This window comes from Danio rerio, chromosome 20, assembly GCF_052040795.2.
Source record: "Danio rerio strain M-AB ecotype USA chromosome 20, GRCz13ab, whole genome shotgun sequence".
Classification (NCBI taxonomy): Eukaryota; Metazoa; Chordata; class Actinopteri; order Cypriniformes; family Danionidae; genus Danio; species Danio rerio.
Window position 1 is genome coordinate 1,272,121 of NC_141040.1, and position 24,793 is coordinate 1,296,913.

The following is a 24,793-nucleotide window of genomic DNA, read 5'->3' on the forward strand; positions in this document are numbered from 1 at the left end:
CCGTCTGTCCTTCTGCCTGTCCATCCATCCATCCATCTATCCATCCATCCTGTCTGTCTGTCTGTCTGTCTGTCTATCTATCTATCTATCTATCTATCTATCTATCTATCTATCTATCTATCTATCTATCTATCTATCTATCTATCTATCTATCTATCTATCTATCTATCTATCTATCTATCTATCTGTCTGTCTGTCTATCCGTCCTTCCATCCTTCAGCCTGTCCCACCATCCATCCATCCATCCATCCATCCATCCATCCATCCATCCATCCATCCATCCATCCATTCTGTCTGTCTGTCTGTCTGTCTGTCTGTCTGTCTGTCTGTCTATCTATCTATCTATCATCTATCTATCTATCTATCTATCTATCTATCTATCTGTCTGTCTGTCTATCCGTCCTTCCATCCTTCAGCCTGTCCCACCATCCATCCATCCATTCTGTCTGTCTGTCTGTCTGTCTGTCTGTCTATCTATCTATACCGTATATCACTAGCTAAGCCTAGAACATGCTAATAATGTGTTAAAAAGCAAGCTAGCAACCCAATAAAACATGTTGGTAACATATTTTGGAGTAAAAAAGAACCTTGTAAGATGTATACTAAATTACACTACAAAAACAAAACAATGATGGTAAATTATGATAGTGAAAATGTTGAAAGTGTTCAGTCAGGAAAAATGTTAGCACTCTGCTAATCTGACACAGTAGCAACATGTCAAACATGCTTTAAATGTGCTATCATGCTAAAAAACGGATGTGTGTATTCCTAGAAATATGCTGACAATGCCTTACATATATGCTAAAACTTGTTAGCACTGATCATTCATGTTAGCACATCCATCTGTCCATCAATGTATATACTGTGCATATCACTAGCAAAGCCTAGCACATGCTAATAACAAGTTAAAAGTCAAGCTAGCAACAAGATAAGACTTGCTGGTAATGGTTGTGCAAAATAAAATAAAATAAAATAATGCTAAATTTTGATAGCAAGTTTATCACAATGCTAAAAGTGTTCAATATGCTAGATATGTGGATCTCTCTGGCGGACTGTTTTTCCTTCAAAACTTCCAAGCTTTGAGCTACTTCTGTAAACTTCATGCTACTTTAAGCTTGAACTTTCTCAAGTCAGCCTCAAAGTTTGTCCCGACAAAGAAGTTCAAACATTTAGACTCTAATCAATATTGCATGTGCACTCATGTATTTGGCAACTTGCGCTTTAGCATGTAGCTTAATGTGCTGTCGACTTCACATCAGTGCGCTGTCAGAACTCATCTTTATTATTTATTGTTATTATTATTTATAATTTACACCCGGGTGACTGAGTGTGTTATCTTTTATTCACACATTTTAAATATAAAGTGACGTACGACTCCCGCTACAGTAACTTTCCTCTAGCACATGTGCGCCTGAGATGAAGTATATTTACCTTGTCTTGTCTATCTAGTGCGCATCCTTCCTGAACGAGGGCTGAAATGACATCTGTGTTTCCCACCACCGCTGCTCTGTGTAAAGCCGTCTGGTCACCCTGAGAGCGAGAAGGCACATTTCTGAAACATCAGTCCGGCCTGCTTCATCCTGTGGTGATTCACACAGTGTTGATTATGGACAACAACGACAAGGACAGCTCACCCTAAAATGAAAATTCTGTCATCAATTACTCCGCTCATTCAGTATCAAACCTTCGTGACTTCTGTAGGATTGTTTTTGCTAGTATGGAAGTCAGTGGTTAGGGGTTTTCAGCTTTCTTTAAAGGGGCACGAAACACCAAAACACATGTGTTGAGCTGTTGACAGTGGTATATGTGTCCCACACTGCTAAAAACACTATTAGGACACCTATATCTCACTAAAAAGTGTAAATTGGTTGTTTTTGCGTTATTTCAAGCAAATTCGTACTTCCGGTTTGAAACGATTTTTTGAAGCTGCGTCACGGTCATGACATAATAGCGTGTATTCCAGCGTGCAGACTGAACGTCTGTGCCAGAGTGTGTCTTATTACGTCTTACAGTGTGCTGCATTAATGCATGAGTAAAGCTCGGTTCAAACCAATCAGCGCGCTCTATTGTGCAACTTCATTAATATTCATTACTGTCACAGTGTTTAGACGACAGAGACGCCACGTTGTGTTGGCAAAACAAGCGTGAAGTGTTGCTTTTATAGTTTGCTGCAGTGAAGTTTTGTTTTCATTTTCTCTCTGTGAGAGCTCAGCTGGAGTCACGTGTGGATTAACAGTGTACGCGACGCTCGACAACAATAACTTACGTGTCTAAGGAGGATTATTGTTTACCTGAGAGCTGTTCTCATCTGCAAACGCTGAGATCCGGATTCGCTTGTAGTCTCCTCTTAATAAAGACGCGGCTCTAGTTGCTGGTGATTGTCCTGTCTCTACAGATTTGGTAAGTGAGTGACCAGTGCTCTTTGTTTATTCAGTTTGTTCGTATCGAACTAAGTTAACTATTGCATCGAGTGTAAACATGTTAGCACCACAACCAAACTTTAGCCTCGTGTAGGGTTTTCACCGCATTTTGTGACCGGAATAACACACGCGGCTTTCTGACACTACCTGCCGTGTGCATCTAAGTTTTCGGGAAATGCAGAGTTTTTTTTCTCTCATTCGCCGTGCGGGATCAAACATTGCATGAAAAATACACGCTTACAGCAGCTCCTCCAATCAAATATCTCGTTTGTCACAAGGGGCATGAATGAATTCCCTGAATGAAAGAGCCAAACTGCAGTTAAAGTCCACCATTTAATCATTTGGCAAATAATTCGATTACAGATGTCCATGTAAACACAGTCACTTTCTCCCCTTTGTGTTTGTGTGTGTGTGTTTTTGACTCTAAAACTCGCGCATGCCCAAATAGACACTCCTACACCCTCCCTCTTTAGTTCCTCCGACACTCCCCCCTAAACAGAGCTGGACACGCCCACTTTTCTGACTTTTTCCAAAGTAGAGGTGTGAAAACACCCTGCTGAAACGAGGGGGTTTCATGACCCTTTAAGGCTTCTTGTTTAACATAGGAAAATCTTTTGAAACTACTTGAGGGAGTAAACAGTGAGTAAATTTTATTTTCGAGTGAACTATCCCTTAAGAAAGGCAATGCAGTGTGTGTTACTCCTGGCTCTCCGCCATGCTCCAAACACATCTAACATTTCCTATTATTTAGCGATCCTTTACTGGACTTATCTGTGGTGTAGAGCACTCTATCCTGTGAACTACAAGTGAGCTAGAGTGAGCTCAGCTCCCCTTGTGTGTAAAAATCATTTTTATAAGGGGTTTAAACACAGGTGTGTGTCAGCAGTGTGTGAATATAACCAGAAACTAATGGTCAAAATGGAAAACACCACACGTATCAGTTTCAAAAGACCATCCAGCAGTGGCTGTAATATACGGTGGTCTGTTCAACACCTGACCTGAAATATAATACATGAGTTATGCTGCTGGTCTGGAGTTCCCTGAAAGCATCTCCTTTTGTGCTGAACAGAAGAACGTCATGGGTCTGGAAAGACACGCAGGTAACTGGAACTGAGTAACACGTGATTTATTTTTCACATCAGGGCTGGGCGATCTGACAAATGTCTCAGACCCTGACAACAATATATCACAATATCACACATTTCCTGTAAAGTCAATTAATTTACAGCTTGGTAACACTTTATTTTGATGATCCATTTGAGGATTAGCAGACTGTCTGCTTAATATATGTTGATACTGCTGCTTAACAGACCTTTAATTGACTATAACTTTGCAAGTACATGGCGCCTTACACTAACCCTAATCCTAATCCCAACCAAAACCCCAACCTAATGCCTAGTTCAGACTGCGTGATTTTAGCCCCAATTTTGGCTCGCCGACAGGTTTTGAGAAATCGCCGACAAATGCCTGAAATCACAGGCAAATCGCTGCTCGTGCACGTGAGTGACAATCACACAGTATGAACGATCAAAGACGCGATCTGAGAGAATCGCAGATGAGTCGCCGATGCCTGCGAGATATTTGGTGTGCTGAATATCTGGAGCTGTCGGCGATTCAAATCATGCCGTGTGAATTGAGTTTTGACTGAAAATAACATCAGCGATCGCCTACAGCCAATGAGAGAGCGGCATTCACTTGTGTGTGTGTGTGTGTGTGTGTGTGTGTGTGTGTGTGTGTATACCTGCTGCAGGCCAGCGGGAGGCTGGGGGAGAAGGTAAAAGCGCTCTTTTTCAGTTGATTTGGACCCACAAAATGGAGGAAAAACTAGTGGAGGTTTGACAGAACTCAGGAGCACCCGTGTCTGTTTGACGTTTCATACAGAAAGAAATTAGTTTATTATCAACGTTGAGGAGAAATGGCTAATTCCCTTTAAACCCAGGTGAGCAAACATGGACACGTTCTACCCCATTAAAGGCTTCTTTCTCATTATGTCGTTAATAACAAAATATATACTACATGTTTTTGGCTGTGAGGCGTAGTTTGGACGAAGTTGTCGGCGATTCTTCCTATGGTAAAGTCATGCAATGTGAAAGTCCCTGTTGCCGATCCATCTTGCAGTGTAAACAAAGCAGCGACAAAATGCCAGCCCAGATAGTCAAGCAGTGCGAAAACATCTGTGACATGATCACTTTGAAAATCATGCAGTCTGATCTTGGCATAACAGTCTACTTATAATCTAATGAGAATTAGTCGGCATGTAGATGCAATGTAACTTAAATTCAACAAAGAGACCATCAAAATAAAGTGTGACCAACAGTTTATATAAATGCTGAGAACATTCATTTATTTTCTTGTCGGCTTAGTCGCCACAATGGAATGAACCGCCAACTTATCCAGCAAGTTTTTTACGCAGCGGATGCCCTTCCAGCCGCAACCCATCTCTGGGAAACATCCACACACACATTCACTACGGACAATTTAGCCTACCCAATTCACCTGTACCGCATGTGTTTGGACTGTGGGGGAAACCGGAGCACCCGGAGGAAACCCACGCGAAGGCAGTGAGAACATGCAAACTCCACACAGAAACACCAACTGAGCTGAGGTTCGAACCAGCGACCTTCTTGCTGTGAGGCGACAGCACTACCTACTGCGCCACTGCCTCGCCGACTGAGAACATGTACATGTGTAATTCTTTTACACAACCCCAAATCAGGAAAAGTTGAGACAGTATGGAGAACGTAAATAAAAAAGATTTCTAAATTTACTTTCACTTGTATTTCATTGCAAACAACACAACCAATATTATTTAATGTGTTCCTCATGATTGTTTTTCTAAATGAACACATATTCCAATTTTGGTTCTTGCAACAAATTTCAGAAAAGTTGTGACAGGATCAGTTTATGGCTAGTAAACTGGTGAAATAATGATGTGATGTGAAGCAGGTGATTGTATTTATGACTTGGTACAAAAGCAGCATCCAAGAAAGGTCTAGTCCTTTAGCACCAAAGGTGGGCAGAGGATCGCCAGTTTATTAAAATGTTTAAAAACAATGGGAGGAGGAGGAGGACATTTGGATATTTCACCTTCAACAGTGCAGAACATCATTAAAATATTGAAGGAATCTAGAGGAATTTCACTGCGTAAAGGACAAGGGCGCAAGCCTAAGCTGAACTACAGTGATCTCCGATCCCTCAGGTGGCGCTGCATCAAGAATCCTCAACCATCTATAAACAATATCACCACATGGGCTGAGGACTACTGCGGCAAACCTTTGTCAAGTACCACAATACGTAGCTGCATTCACAAATGCCAGTGAAAACTGTAGTGTGCCAAAAGGAAGCCCTATGTTAACAGTGTCCAGAAGCGCCGTCGACTCAGAGGCACCTGGGATGGACCATCACACAGTTGAAAAGTGTACTGTGGACAGATGAATCAGCATTTCAGGTATTTTTTGGGAGAAATAGATGCTGTGTGCACTGGATCAAAGAAGAAAAGGATCATCCAGACTGTTACCAGCAACACGTCCATAAGGCAGGGTCTGTAATGGTATAGGGTTGTGTCGGTATAGGGTTCACTTCTGTGATGCACTATTAATGCTGAAAAGCATACAGAGATTTTGCAGCACGATATTCTGCCTTCATTTCCAGGGACGCCCATGCATATTTCAACAAGACAATGCAAAACCACAATCTGCACACATTACTGTCCTGGCTGTGGAGCAAGAGGATACAGGCACTAGACTGGCCTGTCTACAGTCCCGACCTGTCTCCAGTAGAGAATGTGTGGCGCATTTTGAAGTTCAAAGATTTAATACTATTGCCCACCTTAAGACTTGTTGTCTTCAGTCCCTAAATGTCTGCTGAGGCACACAGATAAAGCTAGCCCTGTTTTGAATCTGCAACTATGCTGACACACAGGCATCTGTAGCTCCGCCCTCTTTTGAAAACAGCACAAACTCATTTGAATTTAAAGCGACAGCCACTAAAACAGCACAGATAGGATTAAAGCCTAATAGGGTCAGTTTCAGAGAGTTATAAGACATTATTAGTGTGGTATTTTGAGCTGAAACTTCACTACACACACCCTCTAGGCACTTCAGAGACTTATTTTATATCTTGTACAAAAAAGGGCTGTAATAGGTCTCCTTTAAATGTTTGCATTTGTTAAAAACTACATAATGCAGCAAATATCCAATATCTAGTCTACTTGGTGAATTCATTCACTATTTAATATTTATTTTAAAGACGGCATGATCTGCAATCAATAGGTGGCCGTCTATGATTTGTTTATCATCCATAAACATTTTACATACACAAACATTCTCTACTCACATCGTCCTCAATGTCCAGGTCACAACCAGCGGCGAGCAGAATCCTCACCACAGCAATGTGGCCTTTATAGGCAGCCAGATGCAGAGGCGTCCTGCCGTTCTGCAAACACACACACACACACACACACACACACACACACACACACACACACACACACACACACACACACACACACACAGTTTGTTTTAGTGAATTGTGGGGAAATTCCATGTTTCTAATGCTTTTATACTGTACATATGGTGTTTTCTATCACTCCCACCATACACTATGCCTAAACCCAAGCCTCACAGGAAACTCAGTCTGCGTGATCTAAACGCTTCTGAGGAATGAGGGTATCAGTCATGTGCTCATAACTCACCATCTCACTGTGAGACCTGTGTAACACCATGATATTATACACATTTGTGTCTTGATACGTCACTAAACACACACACACACACACACACACACACACACACACACACACACACAGACAGAGAATACACACACAGTATACACACAGAGACTCACAAACACACAGGCACACACACGCTCATTCACACACAAACTCACTCTCACACACAGAAACGCACACACACGCTCATACACACACAAACTCACTCTCACACACAGAAACACACACACACACACGCTCAGACACACACAAACTCACTCTCACACACAGAAACACACACACACACACGCTCAGACACACACAAACTCACTCTCACACACAGAAACACACACACACGCTCATACACACACAAACTCACTCTCACACACAGAAACACACACACACACGCTCATACACACACAAACTCACTCACACACAGAAACACACACACACACGCTCATACACACACAAACTCACTCACACACAGAAACACACACACACGCTCATACACACACAAACTCACTCTCACACACAGAAACACACACACACACGCTCATACACACACAAACTCACTCACACACAGAAACACACACACACACGCTCATACACACACAAACTCACTCACACACAGAAACACACACACACGCTCATACACACACAAACTCACTCTCACACACAGAAACACACACACACACACACACACGCTCATACACACACAAACTTACACTCACACACAGAAACACACACACACACACGCTCATACACACACAAACTCACTCTCACACACAGAAACACACACACACACACACACACATGCTCATACACACACAAACTCACTCTCACACACAGAAACACACACACAGACTCACAAATACACACACACACACACATGCTCATGCACACACAAACTCATACTCACACACAGAAACATACACACACACACACACACACACACACACGCTCATACTCACACTCAGAAACACACACACATGCTCATGCACACACCAACTCACACACACGCACAGTATACACACACACACACACACATACAGGCACACACGCTCATACACACACAAACTCACACACAGAAACACACACACACACACACACACATAACACACACACAACACACACACACACAAAGTATAGACACACAGACTCACAAACACACAGGCACGCACACACTCATACACACACAAACTTATACACAAACATAGACAAACACACACTCATACACACACAAACTCACACACAGAAACACACACACAGTATACAAACACACACTCACAAACATACAGGTACACACACGCTCATACACACACCAATTCACACTCACACATACACGCATATAGTATACATACACACACACAGACAAACACAGATTCATACACACACAAACTCACAGACCCACACTCATATACACACACACACTCTCTCACACACTTACTCCCACACACACACACATGCACACAAAGAGACAAACATACACTCAAAGACACATATACACACTCTCTAACACACATACACAATGCACACACAGAAAATCAGCCACTGAAACAAACACAAACTGTAATGAAGGCTATATATATATGTGTGTGTGTGTGTGTGTGTGTGTGTGTGTGTGCGTGTGTGTGTGTGCGTGCGTGTGTGACCGAGCGGCTCGCGTGACTGTGATGAGCCTCAGAGTAAATCTGCAGATGTCTGCGCTGAAGCGGTAACAGTGTTTACATAACGAGCGACTGAATAAATGCATGAGTTAGCATGAGCGTGACATCATCAGTCCTAATCTCTCAGAGGACCAGCCGTATGCTCCTGCTGCCAGAAGAGCCCGTCACAGAGACAGAGACTTACGTAACACTCCACACACACACTGCTGATGCGTGGCCTGATGCTTTTAGTGTTCACGGAACGTGTATCAGGGTGGATATTAAACGCGCACACAAACACTGACGACAGGTTATTTCAGTAAACCAACACTAAAACTAAAGAACGTTTTCGTTAACTAAAATAGAGTCCAACTTTAAGAACTTTTAGAGTCGCTCACTGTGGAAATGAAGGTCTAACACAATTCATTCATGCCGTCCCAACACAAATCCATTAAGTCAACGTGACACATTTAAACTGAACATAAAACAATTCAGTTGTCCCCAAAAAATCTGCCTCAAGATTTGTGATCATTCTAAAGAAGTAGCTTGATCAAGCAGCAAAGGCTTTTTTTGAGTGCGGAAAAACAAGACTTGACAAGATTGGCTTATTTTGCTCACAATCCACTGTCGCTAGTAGATTTCCAAAGTTACTAGAACATAATCCTGATGGTATGATAACTGTGGAGAAAAAGGAATTTATTTTAATCACTGAACTGAGCTAAACTGAACTGAACTTAAATACTAAAAACTGAACTACCATTATCCAGTTACTATGACCATTTATGTTCAGCTGCTTTGACACAATCTACATTGGAAAAGTGCTACACAAATAAAGCTGAATTGAAGGGTTCCTAAGAGGTCCTAAAAGGTACATATTAATACCTAAATAGGACAAATGTGTACCTCATAGTACTTTAAAGGTATAAAAGTGAGCCTTACAATGATAAAAGTGTATCTTAAAGGTACTAATGTCCACCTGTACGGCACAATAGTGCAGCTTCTGAAAAAGTACCACCCCAGTGAGAGATTTAGTCCCTTTATTTTTGAGTGTGTAGTGTATTTTCAGCAGCACAGCATTAAATATTAAGAGACTAAGAGAACATCAGGAGATAAATAAATAAAATTGCATCATCATCATCATCGTCGTCTTCATCTTAGAGGTGTTTATTTTACTCTTACCTCTGCTTTACCTCTAGAAAATAGCCAGTGTTGAGCTGTCTGACCTCAGTTACGGTTTAGAGATCTGTTGTCCTTACTTGTCCTTCCTCTTTCAATAACAACTAAAAACTCTCAAATTATCAGATCGATCAGTGTTTCGTGACCTGGGGGTCGTGACCTCCACTAGGGGTCACTAAAGATTTATGAGGGCTCATTAAAGTCACTCAGGAATGAAGCCAGTCCAGTTTGAAGACAAACCAAATGATGGTTAGAATAATAGCGTATTTACAGCACTTTAAAAACAAATGATAATAATAATAAACAATAGTAAATGTCTCACAATCATGAATAAATGATGATGAAAAAGTATTAGCATAAACAATATTTCACCACATCAATAAATAAACAATACAGCATGAAATAAAACAGCAGACTTGTTATTTTCTCCACACTATATACAGTATATCGGCATAATGCACAGCTCATTCGTTTTCTTTTCGGCTTAGTCCCTTTATTAATCCGGGGTCGCCACAGCGGAATGAACCGCTAACTTATCCAGCACATGTTTTAAGCAGCGGATGCCCTTCCAGCTGCAACCCATCACTAGGAAACACCCATATACTTCCATTCACACACACACACTACGGACAATTTTAGCCTACCCAATTCACCTGTACCACATGTGTTTGGACTTGTGGGGGAAACCCACGCCAACACAGGGAGAACATGCAAACTCCACATAGAAACGCCAACTTGAACTAGCGACCTTCTTGCTGTGAGGCGAGAGCACTACCCACTGCACCACCATGCTGCCCTTCACCTATTCTCACATCATTATTATTCATTCATTTTCCGTCAGTCTAGTCCTTGATTTATCAAGGGTCGCCACAGCGGAATGAACTACCAACTACATCATTATTATACTTCACAGTACTGAGGTTAAATTTATTGACAACTTCTCAATCATGACTCAAATTGTGCCAGAGGAAGGTAAATAGACATGTAAATATAGAAATAAAAGAGTAAACAAATACAAAAGTAAGTAAATAAGTAAGAAAATAAGTACATTGGTAAACAAGTCATATACAGTTCATATATTCATTCATTTTCCTTCGGCTTTATTCATTTATTCATCAGGGGTTACCACAATGGAATGAACCGCCAACTATTCCAGCATATATTTTACACTGTGGAAGCTCTTCCAGCTGTAGCCAAGCACTGGGAAACACACTCATTCACACACACGTTCATACACTACGGCCAGTTTGGTTGATCAATTCCCCTACAGCGCATGTGTTTGGACTGTGGGGGAAACTGGAGCACCCGGAGGAAACCCATGCCAACACGGGGAGAACATGCAAACTCCAGACAGAAACACCAACTGACCCAGCCACCTTCTCGCTCTGAGGCCACAGTGCTAACTACTAAGCCATCTATATAAATATATAACGCCAAAATAACGGCAAGTATATAAAAAATTAAAAAGTAAAGAAGCAGAGGCGACGCAGTGGCGCAGCGGGTAGCACGTTCGCCTCACAGCAAGAAGGTCGCTGGTTTGATCCTCGGCTCAGTTGGCGTTTCTGTGTGGAGTTTGCATGTTCTCCCTGCGTTCGCGTGGGTTTCCTCCTGGTGCTCCTGTTTCCCCCACAGTCCAAACACATGCGGTACAGGTGAATTGGGTAGGCTAAATTGTCCATAGTGTACGAGTGTGTGTGTGAATGTGTGTGTGGATGTTTCCCAGAGATGGGTTGTGGCTGGAAGGGCATCCGCTGCATAAAAACTTGCTGGATAAGTTGGCGGTTCATTCCGCTGTGGCGACCCCGGATTAATAAAGGGACTAAGCCGACAAGAAAATGAATGAATGAATGAGTAAAGAAGCAAGCAAATAAGTAAGCAAATAGTTAAATAAATAAATGTAAATACGTAAATAAATTAGAAAATAAGTAAGCTAATAGTTAAATAAGTACGTAAAGAAGTAAATAAGTAAGTAAATAAGCAAAAAGAGTAAACAAGTATGTAAATAAGTAAGAAAATAAGCTAATGGTTAAGTGTGTAAATAAGTAAATGGATATTTAAAAAAAGTAAACAAGTAAATATGTAAGTAAAAAGTAAATCTCGGATAGCCTCTTTTAACTCTAACAAGACCTGTATAAGATGTCACACAGGCGTAGCAGACCTGTCTCACATGTTTTGGTTGTGCCCTAAGCTTACTCCTTACTGGTCAACTATATTTAATACATTGTCTAAAGTGTGTGAAGTACAGCTTAGGCCATGTGCAGAATTTGCTTTGTTTGGGATTCCACCTGACGAACTGAGTCTGACTCAAAGACAACAAAACATAATAGCCTTTGCATCTTTGCTGGCTCGCAGACAAATTTTACTGCACTGGAAATCTTTAAATCCACCTAAAGCATCACACTGGCTTCAAGATCTGATGTTATATTTACACTTGGAAAAAATTAAACATTCAATTAGAGGCTCTAGCAAATTCTCATATGTATGGCAACCCTTATTATCATATTTCTCTGCAATAAGTGTACTTCCTGGGGAATAATGTGACTGTCTTGTATGTAACTGGAATCTTTTTTCTGGAATCCCTTTGTCCTTTCTTTCTCTGTCCAGAATCTCAAGCTTCTTCTATGTTAACTTACCATTGTAAGATAGCACAGCCTTATCCCTGATCGTATCACCCATTACTGTTGTCACTCTATTTCTATATGTATTTATTATTATTTTATTTAATTATGTATGTATGTATGTATTTATTTATTTTTTTTTTTTTTAAGATTTGGCAGCCCTTTTTTACAATTTTTTAAAATTATTATTATTATTTTTTTATAATTACTTTTCCTTTAATTGTTTTCTTATTTTTTATTTATTTATTTATTTTTTATCGTTCTTTAGGCAGTGTATTTAGGGTTTGTTAAAGTGGGTTTTATATGTATAAAAAATTTAAATCTTCTGTATAAATAATGTAATTCGTTCTTGGCATAAAAATAAAAGGAAAAAAATAAAATAAAATAAAAGTAAATAAATAATAGTATCCAATCATAATTCTGCACGCCTGATGTTTTTCTAGTATAAAATACTTCCTCGATTTCCAACACAGACATTTCTTTTTTGTTTTTGCAGAGTGCATATAGTGTATCATTACTAGTTATGGAAGCTGTATATATAATTACTGCAGGGCAGAGGGCACTGTGTGCTGATTACAGCTCAATTCAGGTCAGATGCAGAAATGCGTAACATGCATAACAGATATACGGGGAGAGATGCGGAAGGCCAGAACTCATCAACACGAGATGTGAAATATTGACACGTGACATAAAAATCACCTCACAGGACGAGCAACATCATAATAATCCTATTTTAGGAACACAATACAATGCAAGATCAGATTGTGTTCGATGATTAGGACTGTTTTGAGATTATTCATCTTTATTTTCTTACTTAGTGAAGCTTAAAGTTAGGAATTTTACCATCAGACTAAAAGTCATATCAATCAGAGACCAGCCTTGTATATTTATTAGTGGTGTAACGATTTATCGTTGTACGATTTATTGCGATGCAAAAATGTCACAATATGCATCGTGGCGTTATGACGATTTGATTACGATATGACGTCCTTTTTCTCTTATTAGTTGAGCTGTTTGCACGTGAGCTACGTTCCACCTGCTGTCGCACGTGAGTTCAGATTGCAGCAGCAGTAATGTTAGCAGACCAAGATGAGTGGAGCTGAAATAGAGGATGGCCCATCCTCACAAAATCAGACGTCAGGCAACATTTCGGTTGTACAGTCATTGCTTTAGACTCGTCCGCTTTTGACACGCATACTAGGTCAAACATCCTAAGTTTTAAAGTCTTCACAGTGATTTACATACTTTGCACAGCGACAGGGATACCTCCTAATGGTGTTGAAAGAGTCACATACTGTATTTATAAGGTACAATTCACCCTTAAATATCATTCTGTCTTCATATAATGTTCCCGCCGCAAAATCACACATGACGTGAGCTGACCGTGAGCTGTTACTACAGAGGGCGGACAGACGCGCGCGTATGACAAGCCGTTTTAGCATTTAAACCTTTGTTCTGACTATCCATAAATATATTTAGAGATATCTCTAATTATATTTTGACTAGTCATCATTATAATTCGACTAGTCAGAATGACAATTAGAGATATCTGCAATTACAATTGTACTAGTACGAAATCAGATTGGAGATATCTGCAAATATATTGTGACTAGTCATATTCCTCCATTGACTTCCATTGAAAAATATTTGCAGATATCTCTAAATGAGTTTTGACTAGTCACAATTGTAATTAGAGATATCTCTAAATGAATTTATTTAAATATGAATTAAATACCTGGAAATGTGGATTTATTTTTGCACACACAAAAAACGCAAGTGACCAAGCAAAGCCTTAAGCTCTTACTGTTAAATTCAATTGAATAGAAAGCTTATTTTTTTTGCACCTTTACTTAAACTGTTCCTTAATTTTGTCTCTGTCATTTCAATAATATTTTTAAGAAGTTTTTAAATAGTTTTATTTTCCAGAGACAGGCCTGTTTAATTTATTTTCTTAAACAAGGTTCAGTTTAACAAGTTGAAACAAAAGAAATACATAAAAAATTGTTTACTTGGTAAAATTTGCATTTCAGTTAAATTTTAAATTTTTATTCCAAATATTATGATACATATCGAATCGTGAACATTATATCGTGATACACATCGTATCGTGAGCTGAGTGTATCGTATACCCTAATATTTATGACTCGGTTTTAGCTGTAATAGCGGTTTAAGTTTGCCTTTTTAAAAACGAATCGAGTGATGTTATAAATACTTCTGAACTTTCTACGAAAAGGTTTAAGAAAAGCGCTGCACTGACCTTGGTAATGGCTACCTTGGCGCCTCTGTTGATGAGCTGCACCACATGGTCGGCCTGGCCCTTGTGCGAGGCTATGAGGAGACGCTCAGAGAGAGCCCGCACACAGGAGGCATCGCGCTGGCTCATGAATCAGGGGGAGACTCACTGCTGCGCTCACACAACGGGAACCAGTCCCTCGGCCACGGGATGAGAGAAGAGACGAACCATAGATGTCCAGCGCGTGGAGGGATCCAGCCCTCATGTCCTGAAGAGAATCCTGCAGGAAAACAGGAAATGATGCGACTGACATAACAGCACTTTTCCAGAGTACGCAACAGCGGATGCGAGTGAAGACAATGTGACACAACAGCAGGCCGGTCTGTGCAGCTGTGAGCCCATTTCTAACTGGTTAGTTGTGGTTGAAGAAGATTTATTTATTCTCTGAAAGTGTGCATGTCAACCTGTATAAGCAGATGTAGATAGTTAGAAACATGTGCAGTAGACATGTAAACCAGTATATAGATCACAAAATTAGGTCATTTATTTTCTTTTCAGCTGAGTCCCTTTATTAATCAGGGGTTGCCACAGCGGAATGAACCGTCAATTATTCCAGCATGTGTTTTATGCAGCGGATGCCCTTCCAGCTGCAACCCAACACTGGGAAACACCCACACACTCTTGCACACACTCACACACACACTACGGACAATTAAGCAAATTCAGTTCACCTGTACCACATGTGTTTGGACTGTAGGGGAAGCCGGAGCACTCGCAGGAAACTCACACCAACATGAGGAGAACATGCAAACTCCGCACAGAAATGCCAACTGACCCAGCCAGGGCTCGAACCAGTGTCCTTCTTGCTGTGAGGCGATTGTGCTACCCACTGTGCATCTGTGCTGCCCCCATGTATAGATAGTCAGACGTATATTTGAGAAGAACTGAAGGTGATAACTCTGGTACTGGACTGACAAGAATGCGATGACAAGTAAAACTTTACTCTAAAACACTAAGCCCTATCATACTTCCGGCGCAGCAAAGGTGTAGGACGTGTTTTGTGCAATTTGTTGCTAATTAGAGACCAACACAACCCTAATTTTCGCTTAACAAAGGAGATTAAACATGTGGGCTAATGGATGTGTTCAGTGGAGCGAGTTTCCACCGTTTCCTCACTCCACCAAAGTAAAGGAGTAAAGAGGAAAAGTAAAGTAAAGAGGCTGAATGGAGGAGGCTCGTTCTTTATCCTCCCGCTGCAGATGCTCTGTTTAACTGTTTTCTCGCTAGTGAAGTGTTCAGTTTATGTAAATAGCAAATGCACCATGGAGCGACACAACTGACTCTTCAAGGAAACGAGAGCAAGACTCTGATTTGATGAATGTTATGTTCAAACATACCCAAAACTTATTCATTAAAATGAGCACAACCTTGTTAGACCATGAGGCACAGCGCAAACTGCATTTATCCATCCTTAAAGCTTTTGCACCATGCGCTTTAGACTTTGCACCTAGATCGTTAAAATAGAGCACTAAGAGTGTGAAATAAACACACACACACACACACACACACACACACACACACACACAAAGTCTACTTATACCCACACACCTATGAAACAGAGAAAAGTTTGATAATTTGTGCAACAAAACGAAGTAAGCAGAAGTGAATTACTGCATGAATATTAATTATTACAACCACACTGTCACTAAACTAAAAATTTAATAGAACAAATATTACTCAACAAAAATAAATTAGATGGAAGGCGGTCGTCTCTTTTTGAACGCGAACATAGAAATTTACAGTAGATGTCGCATAGGCTATTGCTGTCTTTTGGAAGGAATGTTAATAGAGCCGCCATCTTGGTACAGGGTTGCGCTCCTCTGACATAAATGTGGGACCAAGGTGCAGTGGCGGATTAGCCATCTGTAGCCATTGATTACACATTTATACACACATAAGTGTGTGATCTTGAGTTTCCCTGTGGTCAGTAAGTGACCACACAGGCATTGCCGACAAAGAGCGAGTGTTTGTGTGCATGGAAATGTATCATCCTCCCTCTCTGTTAAATTTGGTCTATGTACATCCCCCTTTCACTTTTAAGTTACGGTGTGAGCGTTTCGTTTAGGAATGAATCTCCGTTATGTGAACTATTGATTTCCCTGCATATTAATCAGCACAACATCCACCTTTTTGATCTAAATGGTATATCACATTTGTAATCTTCAATAACTTAGGGTGCACAGTATGCACATAAGTTCCTTCAAAAACTAGCCATTACTTCACTTAGCCGACAATAATACACGTTTCTGGCAGCGCAGCGTCTTGTTGTCATATTTCATTGACATTTTAGCTGGTTTTCTAGCATAAGTCTAGTATTTAGTGCGTGTTGGTGCTACTTTGCCTTATGGTCAGTGCAGTAAGAGACCGTATTATCATCAATATAAAATCCTAAAAAATGAAATCTCACCTATGAAATGTTCTGCCTTTATGCTTTGTTTTCTTGGTTTGCAACTTACTATACTCGTACACAGCGCTAAAGTCCAGCATCTTCACATTGGCACACTGTCTTGATTAGTGCATGTGAATGACTTTAGTCCTGGGAGCACTGTACCAATATGGCGGCGCTATTGAGGCACGTTCAAGGCCCGTATGCAATAACTAGTGTCTATATCTATGGAACACAAAGACCACAGTTGTGATTTGTGAGAGTTGATAATGAGATTTTTATTTATTTTGATCATTTAGGTTGATTGATGTATTAAATATGAGGTAGTGGGGTTCATATACGGGTAAAACGTAACAGCATTGGTGTTTCGTTTACTGCAAACACATGCTAGACTTATATCAACACACAATACCATTGTATCCACACAACAACATTTCATCGAAAACATTACCGTTGAACGTAAAACTTTAATGCTACAGTATGTGACAACTCCACAAATGCAAACACATTGTGGAAATACCATTACATCAACCCTACGCAGTATGCACACTTTTTAGTTTGTCTTTGCTGTAAATGATTTAATACCCAAACCTGGCTGAGTGAGAGTTTTAAGTGTGAACGCAAGAGAAATAAGCAGTGTAAGATCGAGATCTTCAAAGTCCACTGAGAGATTTATCACGAACACTGATGACCACTGTAAAGGCCACAGATGTACTATGGCAATAATTCAGAGAGCCGCTGACATGAGCGAGTCCAGGCAGAACCCAAACGCCGCAGACACACTTTCACAGTCCTCAAATCATATCTTCAGGAGCTCTCCAAAACGGGGACTATTCATCTTACTGATATACTGAGAAAATCTAAACTATTAACCTGAAGAAAGGCGTATATGCAAACATTTACTAGAGGATTCTTTACAGTAGTATATTTGTGCATATACCGTTGAAGTCAGAATTATTCGCCCCCCTGTTTATTTTTTTCCCAATTTCTGTTTAATAGAGCAGATTTCTTCAACACATTTCTTTTCATAATAGTGTTAATAACTCATCTGTAATAACTTGATTTTCTCTTTGCCATGATGACAGTCAATAATATTTACAGACTGACTGCAAACTGCATTTATAAAATAGTTTTGTTGTTAACGAAGACAACTCAAAATCAAACATGAATAATCTGCTCGACCAGTTTAAATATGTTTACATTTGTAAAGGAAGCAGCTTGTCCTGTTATTCGTTTTCTCGTTATTTGCGCAGTGTAGCCGTCTGTGGCGTTTTTAAATACATATTTCTGTCATTCTGCCTTATTTAAATACAACCTCAAGTCTCTCAGAGGTCATGAAGACGATAACAGTATTGCAATGGTTGCAGGCCTGTGCAGAGACCTTCAAAGGGGCATGTGCAGGAAAACTTTTTGAATTTTTAATTTTTTTGGGGGGGGGGGGGGGGGGGGGGGGGGTGGTTGGGGTGTTTTCCCACTCGACTTTAAGAGCGGAGGGGGATGGATATGTCGCGCTCGAACTGAAGAGCTGGGGGGTGCTCAAAAACTGAAGAGTGGGGGGGTATGGGGGGGGGTGTCGCTAGGTCACTTCAGATCACTTTGGAGGGGCACTTTCTATTCAAGAGTAAAGGCTGATTTATACTTCTGTGTCAAACGCCGGCGTATGCTACTGTCGTGCACCTTTCAAAAATTTTAACTACACAACGACGCGTAGAGCAAACTCTGTGATTGGTCGGCTTGGTAGCGCTGACGAGTCTGGGCGGGACAGAGAGCCGCGTGAATGGTGCGAGCCTAATGCAGTGATTGTTTACAAGTGTGGAGTCCTGTGAAGGAGCTCCGGATGGAAAGTGTTGTTCTGTGTTTACCTCATGGTTAAAGTTGTTGCACGTCCGCCGGTTCCTGCCTCAAAATGAGCGAGTTTGAGCCACTTGTACATCCCGGAAGTGTTCAGGAAAACAAAACAGCAGCGAAGAAACTCGACACAGAGGAACATTTACACCTCACTGCCAACTAGCGTTTCGGAAGTGTTAATGCAGACCAACAGAGACAGCGCGCAGAAGTATAAATGCACAGCTACGCTCGTTGCATGCGCCGTGGGTTACGATGGTCACTTGACTCAGAAGTATAAACCAGGCTTAAAAGGGGTATGTGCAGGCACAGGTTGAGCCTTATGTGTGCACGTGCCTGAATGGTTGCATTAATCCCCAAAGCCCACGTCATCCTCAACATCGCTAACATCATAATACGACTAATGCGATTGCTGATCATTATACCAACATCTGAGCCCACGTTAGCTTCATTAAGACCCTATGACAGAGAAACAGGAGAAGGACGGGAAAGCTTCAGAGTGCTAAAGTGCACTTATCAAAATGTAATTTATCAAAATGTGTCGTGCAGTGCAACGTCTACACTCATGTCAAAAAACATCACGCGTGCTGTTTTCCTTGCTCACGCGTGGAGTAATCCTCGCTCCATTAAACATCAACTGGGAAAGATTTAAAATAATACAAAACATTAGACAGAAAGGTAAATAATTTCACCTTGTGCTGTATGCGAATATGACCAAAACAGTATGTGTGATACTTGAAGCATGTTTATTTTATTTAAGGGTCCCTGATCCTCCTTTTATTGTGAAATATACACATAAGTGGCAGCAACGCTAGACTATCATTTCCTAACAGGACGTCCTTATTTTCCTGTTTGAAACTTTATCCCAGTGATGGCTGGTCATAATAATCCTTTCTCCTGCAGCGAGAGTTTCGTTTTTCAGCTCTATTCAGAGGACTCGAGGTGTAATAATGATAAATGGTCTTGCCGGGAAATGTCTGAAGTCTGAAGTATGTGTAGCTCACAGGCATGCAGTGCAGGAGTTTGAGTCAAATAAAAGACATTAAAAATAAGAGAGACCATTGAAAAAATTGTTTGCTTTACTTAAAGAAAGTGAGTAAACCTGTTGCTTTTAAAGCGATTAGTTGACTCTACTTAAAGAAAGTGAGTAAACCTGTTGCTTTTAAAGCGATTAGTTGACTCTACTTAAAGAAAGTGAGTAAACCTGTTGCTTTTAAAGCGATTAGTTGACTCTACTTAAAGAAAGTGAGTAAATCTGTTGCTTTTAAAGCGATTAGTTGACTCTACTTAAAGAAAGTGAGTAAACCTGTTGCTTTTAAAGCGATTAGTTGACTCTACTTAAAGAAAGTGAGTAAATCTGTTGCTTTTAAAGCGATTAGTTGACTCTACTTAAAGAAAGTGAGTAAATCTGTTGCTTTTAAAGCGATTAGTTGACTCTACTTAAAGAACGTGAGTAAACCTGTTGCTTTTAAAGCGATTAGTTGACTCTACTTAAAAAAAGTGAGTAAATCTGTTGCTTTTAAAGCGATTAGTTGACTCTACTTAAAAAAGTGAGTAAATCTGTTGCTTTTAAAGCGATTAGTTGACTCTACTTAAAGAAAGTGAGTAAATCTGTTGCTTTTAAAGCGATTAGTTGACTCTACTTAAAAAAAGTGAGTAAAATTGTTGCTTTTAAAGCGATTAGTTGACTCTACTTAAAGAAAGTGAGTAAATCTGCTGCTTTTAAAGCGATTAGTTGACTCTACTTAAAAAAGTGAGTAAATCTGTTGCTTTTAAAGCGATTAGTTGACTCTACTTAAAGAAAGTGAGTAAACCTGTTGCTTTTAAAGCGATTAGTTGACTCTACTTAAAAAAGTGAGTAAATCTGTTGCTTTTAAAGCGATTAGTTGACTCTACTTAAAGAAAGTGAGTAAACCTGTTGCTTTTAAAGCGATTAGTTGACTCTACTTAAAGAAAGTGAGTAAACCTGTTGCTTTTAAAGCGATTAGTTGACTCTACTTAAAGAAAGTGAGTAAACCTGTTGCTTTTAAAGCGATTAGTTGACTCTACTTAAAGAAAGTGAGTAAACCTGTTGCTTTTAAAGCGATTAGTTGACTCTACTTAAAGAAAGTGAGTAAACCTGTCGCTTTTAAATTATAAGGAAAATAAATTATGTGCGTAATCATAAAAAATTAAGTTAAGTCAACTTAGCCTTTCTTTTTCAGAGATGGGTTGCAGCTGGAAGGGCAATATGTTATTTAGGTTGGCAGTTCATTCCGCTGTGGTGACCACAGACTAATAAAGGAACTAAGCCAAAAAGAAAATGAAAGAATGAATGAACTTAGCCTTTCCAGGCTGCAATGAACCTACTCACTTTTTAAATTAGTCAACTTGTCGCTTTTAATGCAACGGGTTTACTCACTTTTTTAAAGTAACTAATCGCTTTTTCCACTAACAGTGTGTGTTAATTGAATTTCTGTGCTTACTAGATTGTAACAAAATTATAGCTATGCAATTGACGCCGTTCTTTTTACAGTGAATCTCGAAAAACATCTCGATATCAAGTCATTTTCATACTGACATTTAATGTTGACATCATTATTTGTTTGTTTTCCGCTGGAAGGGCATCCTGTGTAGAACATGCTGGATAAGTTGCCGTTTTTTATTTTAAAGGGAGCTAATAATAATGACTATAAAAATTGTCAAAATGTGAAATAGCTTTTATTCCAGTAAAACTGAAAGAAATAATTAAGAAAAAATATGATCAATTAAATTCCAGAATATTATAAATGTTTCCTAAAATAAAATTTATTGTGTTCAAAGTGGAAAGAAAGTAGTTTTTTACCCAGACATTTAAAAAGAGTATATATTAGAGCAGTGATCACATACCGTGATTCTTATCCAAGGTAATCATATCGTCAGAATCTTACACCGGCCCATACCTACTTGAGAACTTTTGTATATGATCTAAAGAAATCTCTAAAGAGCGTGACACCACCACACCCTTCACATCTGAGCCAGAAACCCCTCCATCACACAAAAAGCTCCAGATAAACGATACAGAGGAAAACTCTGACGCATAAAGACACATCCATTAAAGAATCGCAGTTACTCTGAGCTAGTTCAGACACTAAATGTTTCACTGAACACTTAATCCTGCATTAGCATAAGGTTACACCGAGCTCAGTCTGTCAGAATAAAGTAAATCAGGCAAAAACACAAGTGGTGTGGGTGTGGATGACTGACTTACTTTAATAAAGCTTCAGATTAGACTGCGTTTCTGAACAAACAAGCCCTAGCATGGTCACAACACTCCGGAGAGAATACAAGTTACCGTTATTGCTCATAATGTAAAATCATTAGTCTACACACACACACTCATACACTACGGCCAATTTAGTCCATTAATTCCCCTACAGCGCATGTGTTTAGACTGCGGGGGCAACCAGAGGAAACTCATCCCGGACTCAAACCATGCAGCGATTTCCTTGCTGTGAGGCAACAGTGCTAACCACTGAGCCACCGTGCCACACCAAAGATAACTTAAGATTATAGAAATAACTTCATTTACAAAAACATTAGATATCAGCAGCTGTACCGCATGAAAGATACTACAGTGATCAATAGTAAATACAGTGCTTTTGAACCATACTACACTCTCAGAAATTAAGGTCACCTTCCCAAAGGGTACACATTTGTGCCTGAAATGTCCATATTAAAACCTCGAGGGTACATATTGGTACCTAAAAACTACAAAAGTGTTCCTCTTAAAATTTGTAGGTACTATTATTATATACTTTTGAGGTCCCAATGTGACCCTTTAGGTACAAATGTGTACCTTTTGGAAAGGTACCACCTCAGTGACAGCTCGCGTACCTTCATTTCTGACGGTGTATGATATACTAACACTGCTTAAATTCATCTGCTGTGGTAATTCCAGAGGTGCTGTGGTAATAAACCACAACTGTAGTAAAATATAAGAGTCATTGAATTGAATGAACTAAATTGACCGAAGTGTATAAGCGTGTGTGTGAATTAGAGTGTGGGTGTTTCCCGGTACTGGATTGCTGCTTCAGACATATGTTGGATTAGTTGGTGGTTCATTCCACTGTGGCAAACCCTGATAAATACGGCACAAGTCGAATGACCCTGAGTTTTCGACAATACACAGTTTACTGTCATTCATTCATTTATTTTTGTCTTAGTCCCTTTATTAATCTGGGGTCACCACAGCGGAATGAACCGCCAACTTATCCAGCACGTTTTTAGCCACAACCCATCTCTGGGAAAACAGTTTACTGTAGTAAACAATATTGTATACTACAGTATACCATTAGTTCACTAATACAGTATAACGCAGCATTTAATAATGTGTTGTAAATACTATAATGCAAATCACAGTTAAATACACTTTGCTATAGTGTGGTTCAAAAACACTACAGTATTTACTATAAATTACGATAGTATTTGTTGTGTGGAGTGTGAAACTTCCCAAACTTTCCCAAAAAGTATTTAAAAACGAAGAAATTATAACATCTTACGTTTTCTGCGAGGCTGTGATGTATAAAATGTGTAAATAAACTTTACATGGTCGCGCGTGTGTGTGCGCGCGCGCGCGTGTGTGTATAACTCTGTCCAGCACATTCTTCTGAGGATCGTCCCAGCAACCGCAGCCTGTTTATTATTCGTGAGAGACGAGGGGGAAAAGCTCCTCACACAAAAAAACCTAACGTTAACACAGCTACCAAAAGCTCACTCCAGAGAGAGCACAGTAACCCTGGGTAAAACAGCAGTGAATACAGACGAGTGCTGAAACGAAGAAACAACAAAGCAAACTCTGTTCACAGTCAGTCCGTCTTACCTGCACTGCTGCGGATATTCTCGTGAACTCTCCCTCCCGCAGACTGTTACTGCTGTTCTCCTCCGAAACAAGCAATACTCCGCAAACTGGCGCGTGGGAAAGAGGAGCGTTTGATAAACATGATCCGAACTGCGCAATGAGGAGAAAAGGAGGAGGAGAAGAGGAGGAGGAGGAGGAGTGTGGACTATCCGCCATCCAGCGGTGAAGAGGAATGCTGCGGCCCAACCAGCATACTGACTACGTTTATACCAAGAGTGTGTAACGTTTACACAAGAGTATTCAACCGTTAACGGGCCGTTATGTTGCTTAGTTACAAGCCCTGTCAATCATCTCGACACATCATTCACATTCCTTTGGCGTTTAATGACCCCCCTTTTTGGAGATTCAGCTGTGAATGAGTCTTTCATGCAGAGAAATCTCCTCAGGTGTTTGGATTATTATCCATTCAAAAGTTAATGTCCAAAACACGTCTTTATAAGCTTAGATTGTTGTTGCAGATTAAGTATAACACGGGGGAAATGCGATTGAAATGTTTTACAGTTGGCTATATTAATGAATCGTCATTCAAACAACTGTACTGAAGCATCTCTGCTTGACCGTTGGTCCGCCATGTTTGTAGTCACTTGTAGTTCTTCACTTTTCCTACGAGTTTGTAGTTCTAATCGAATTCACATCCAGTGTGCACACATATTTGGTGCTTTGTTATGTTATTTTTAACCTTTTTTAGGTTATTTATTAATCATTTAACCAGCTGGGTTACATATGTGGTGCTTTGTTGACTTATTTATAACCTTTATTTGGTTATTTATATAACTCAACCAGCTGGGTTAAAATAAATAAGAAAGCTAGATTAAAAAAATG

At 40.0% G+C, this 24,793-nt stretch overlaps 2 protein-coding genes across 3 annotated transcripts in view; both read right to left on the reverse strand.

The window, feature by feature from the left end:
- The window catches only part of ankrd6b (ankyrin repeat domain 6b), a 38,392-nt gene extending 14,308 nt beyond the window's left edge, over positions 1-24,084 (reverse strand). The window contains 4 exon segments of one of the 2 annotated variants that reach the window (NM_194423.4): positions 1,432-1,530; positions 6,756-6,854; positions 14,826-15,081; positions 23,933-24,065. In NM_194423.4, coding sequence (NP_919404.3) covers positions 1,432-1,530; positions 6,756-6,854; positions 14,826-14,951 — 324 coding nt within the window. In that variant the 5' untranslated portion in view covers positions 14,952-15,081; positions 23,933-24,065. 2 annotated transcript variants of the gene reach the window in all.
- lats1 (large tumor suppressor kinase 1) overlaps positions 1-24,793 on the reverse strand; it is a 777,671-nt gene that overhangs the window by 724,207 nt on the left and 28,671 nt on the right. The gene's annotated exons all lie outside the window — the stretch shown is intronic.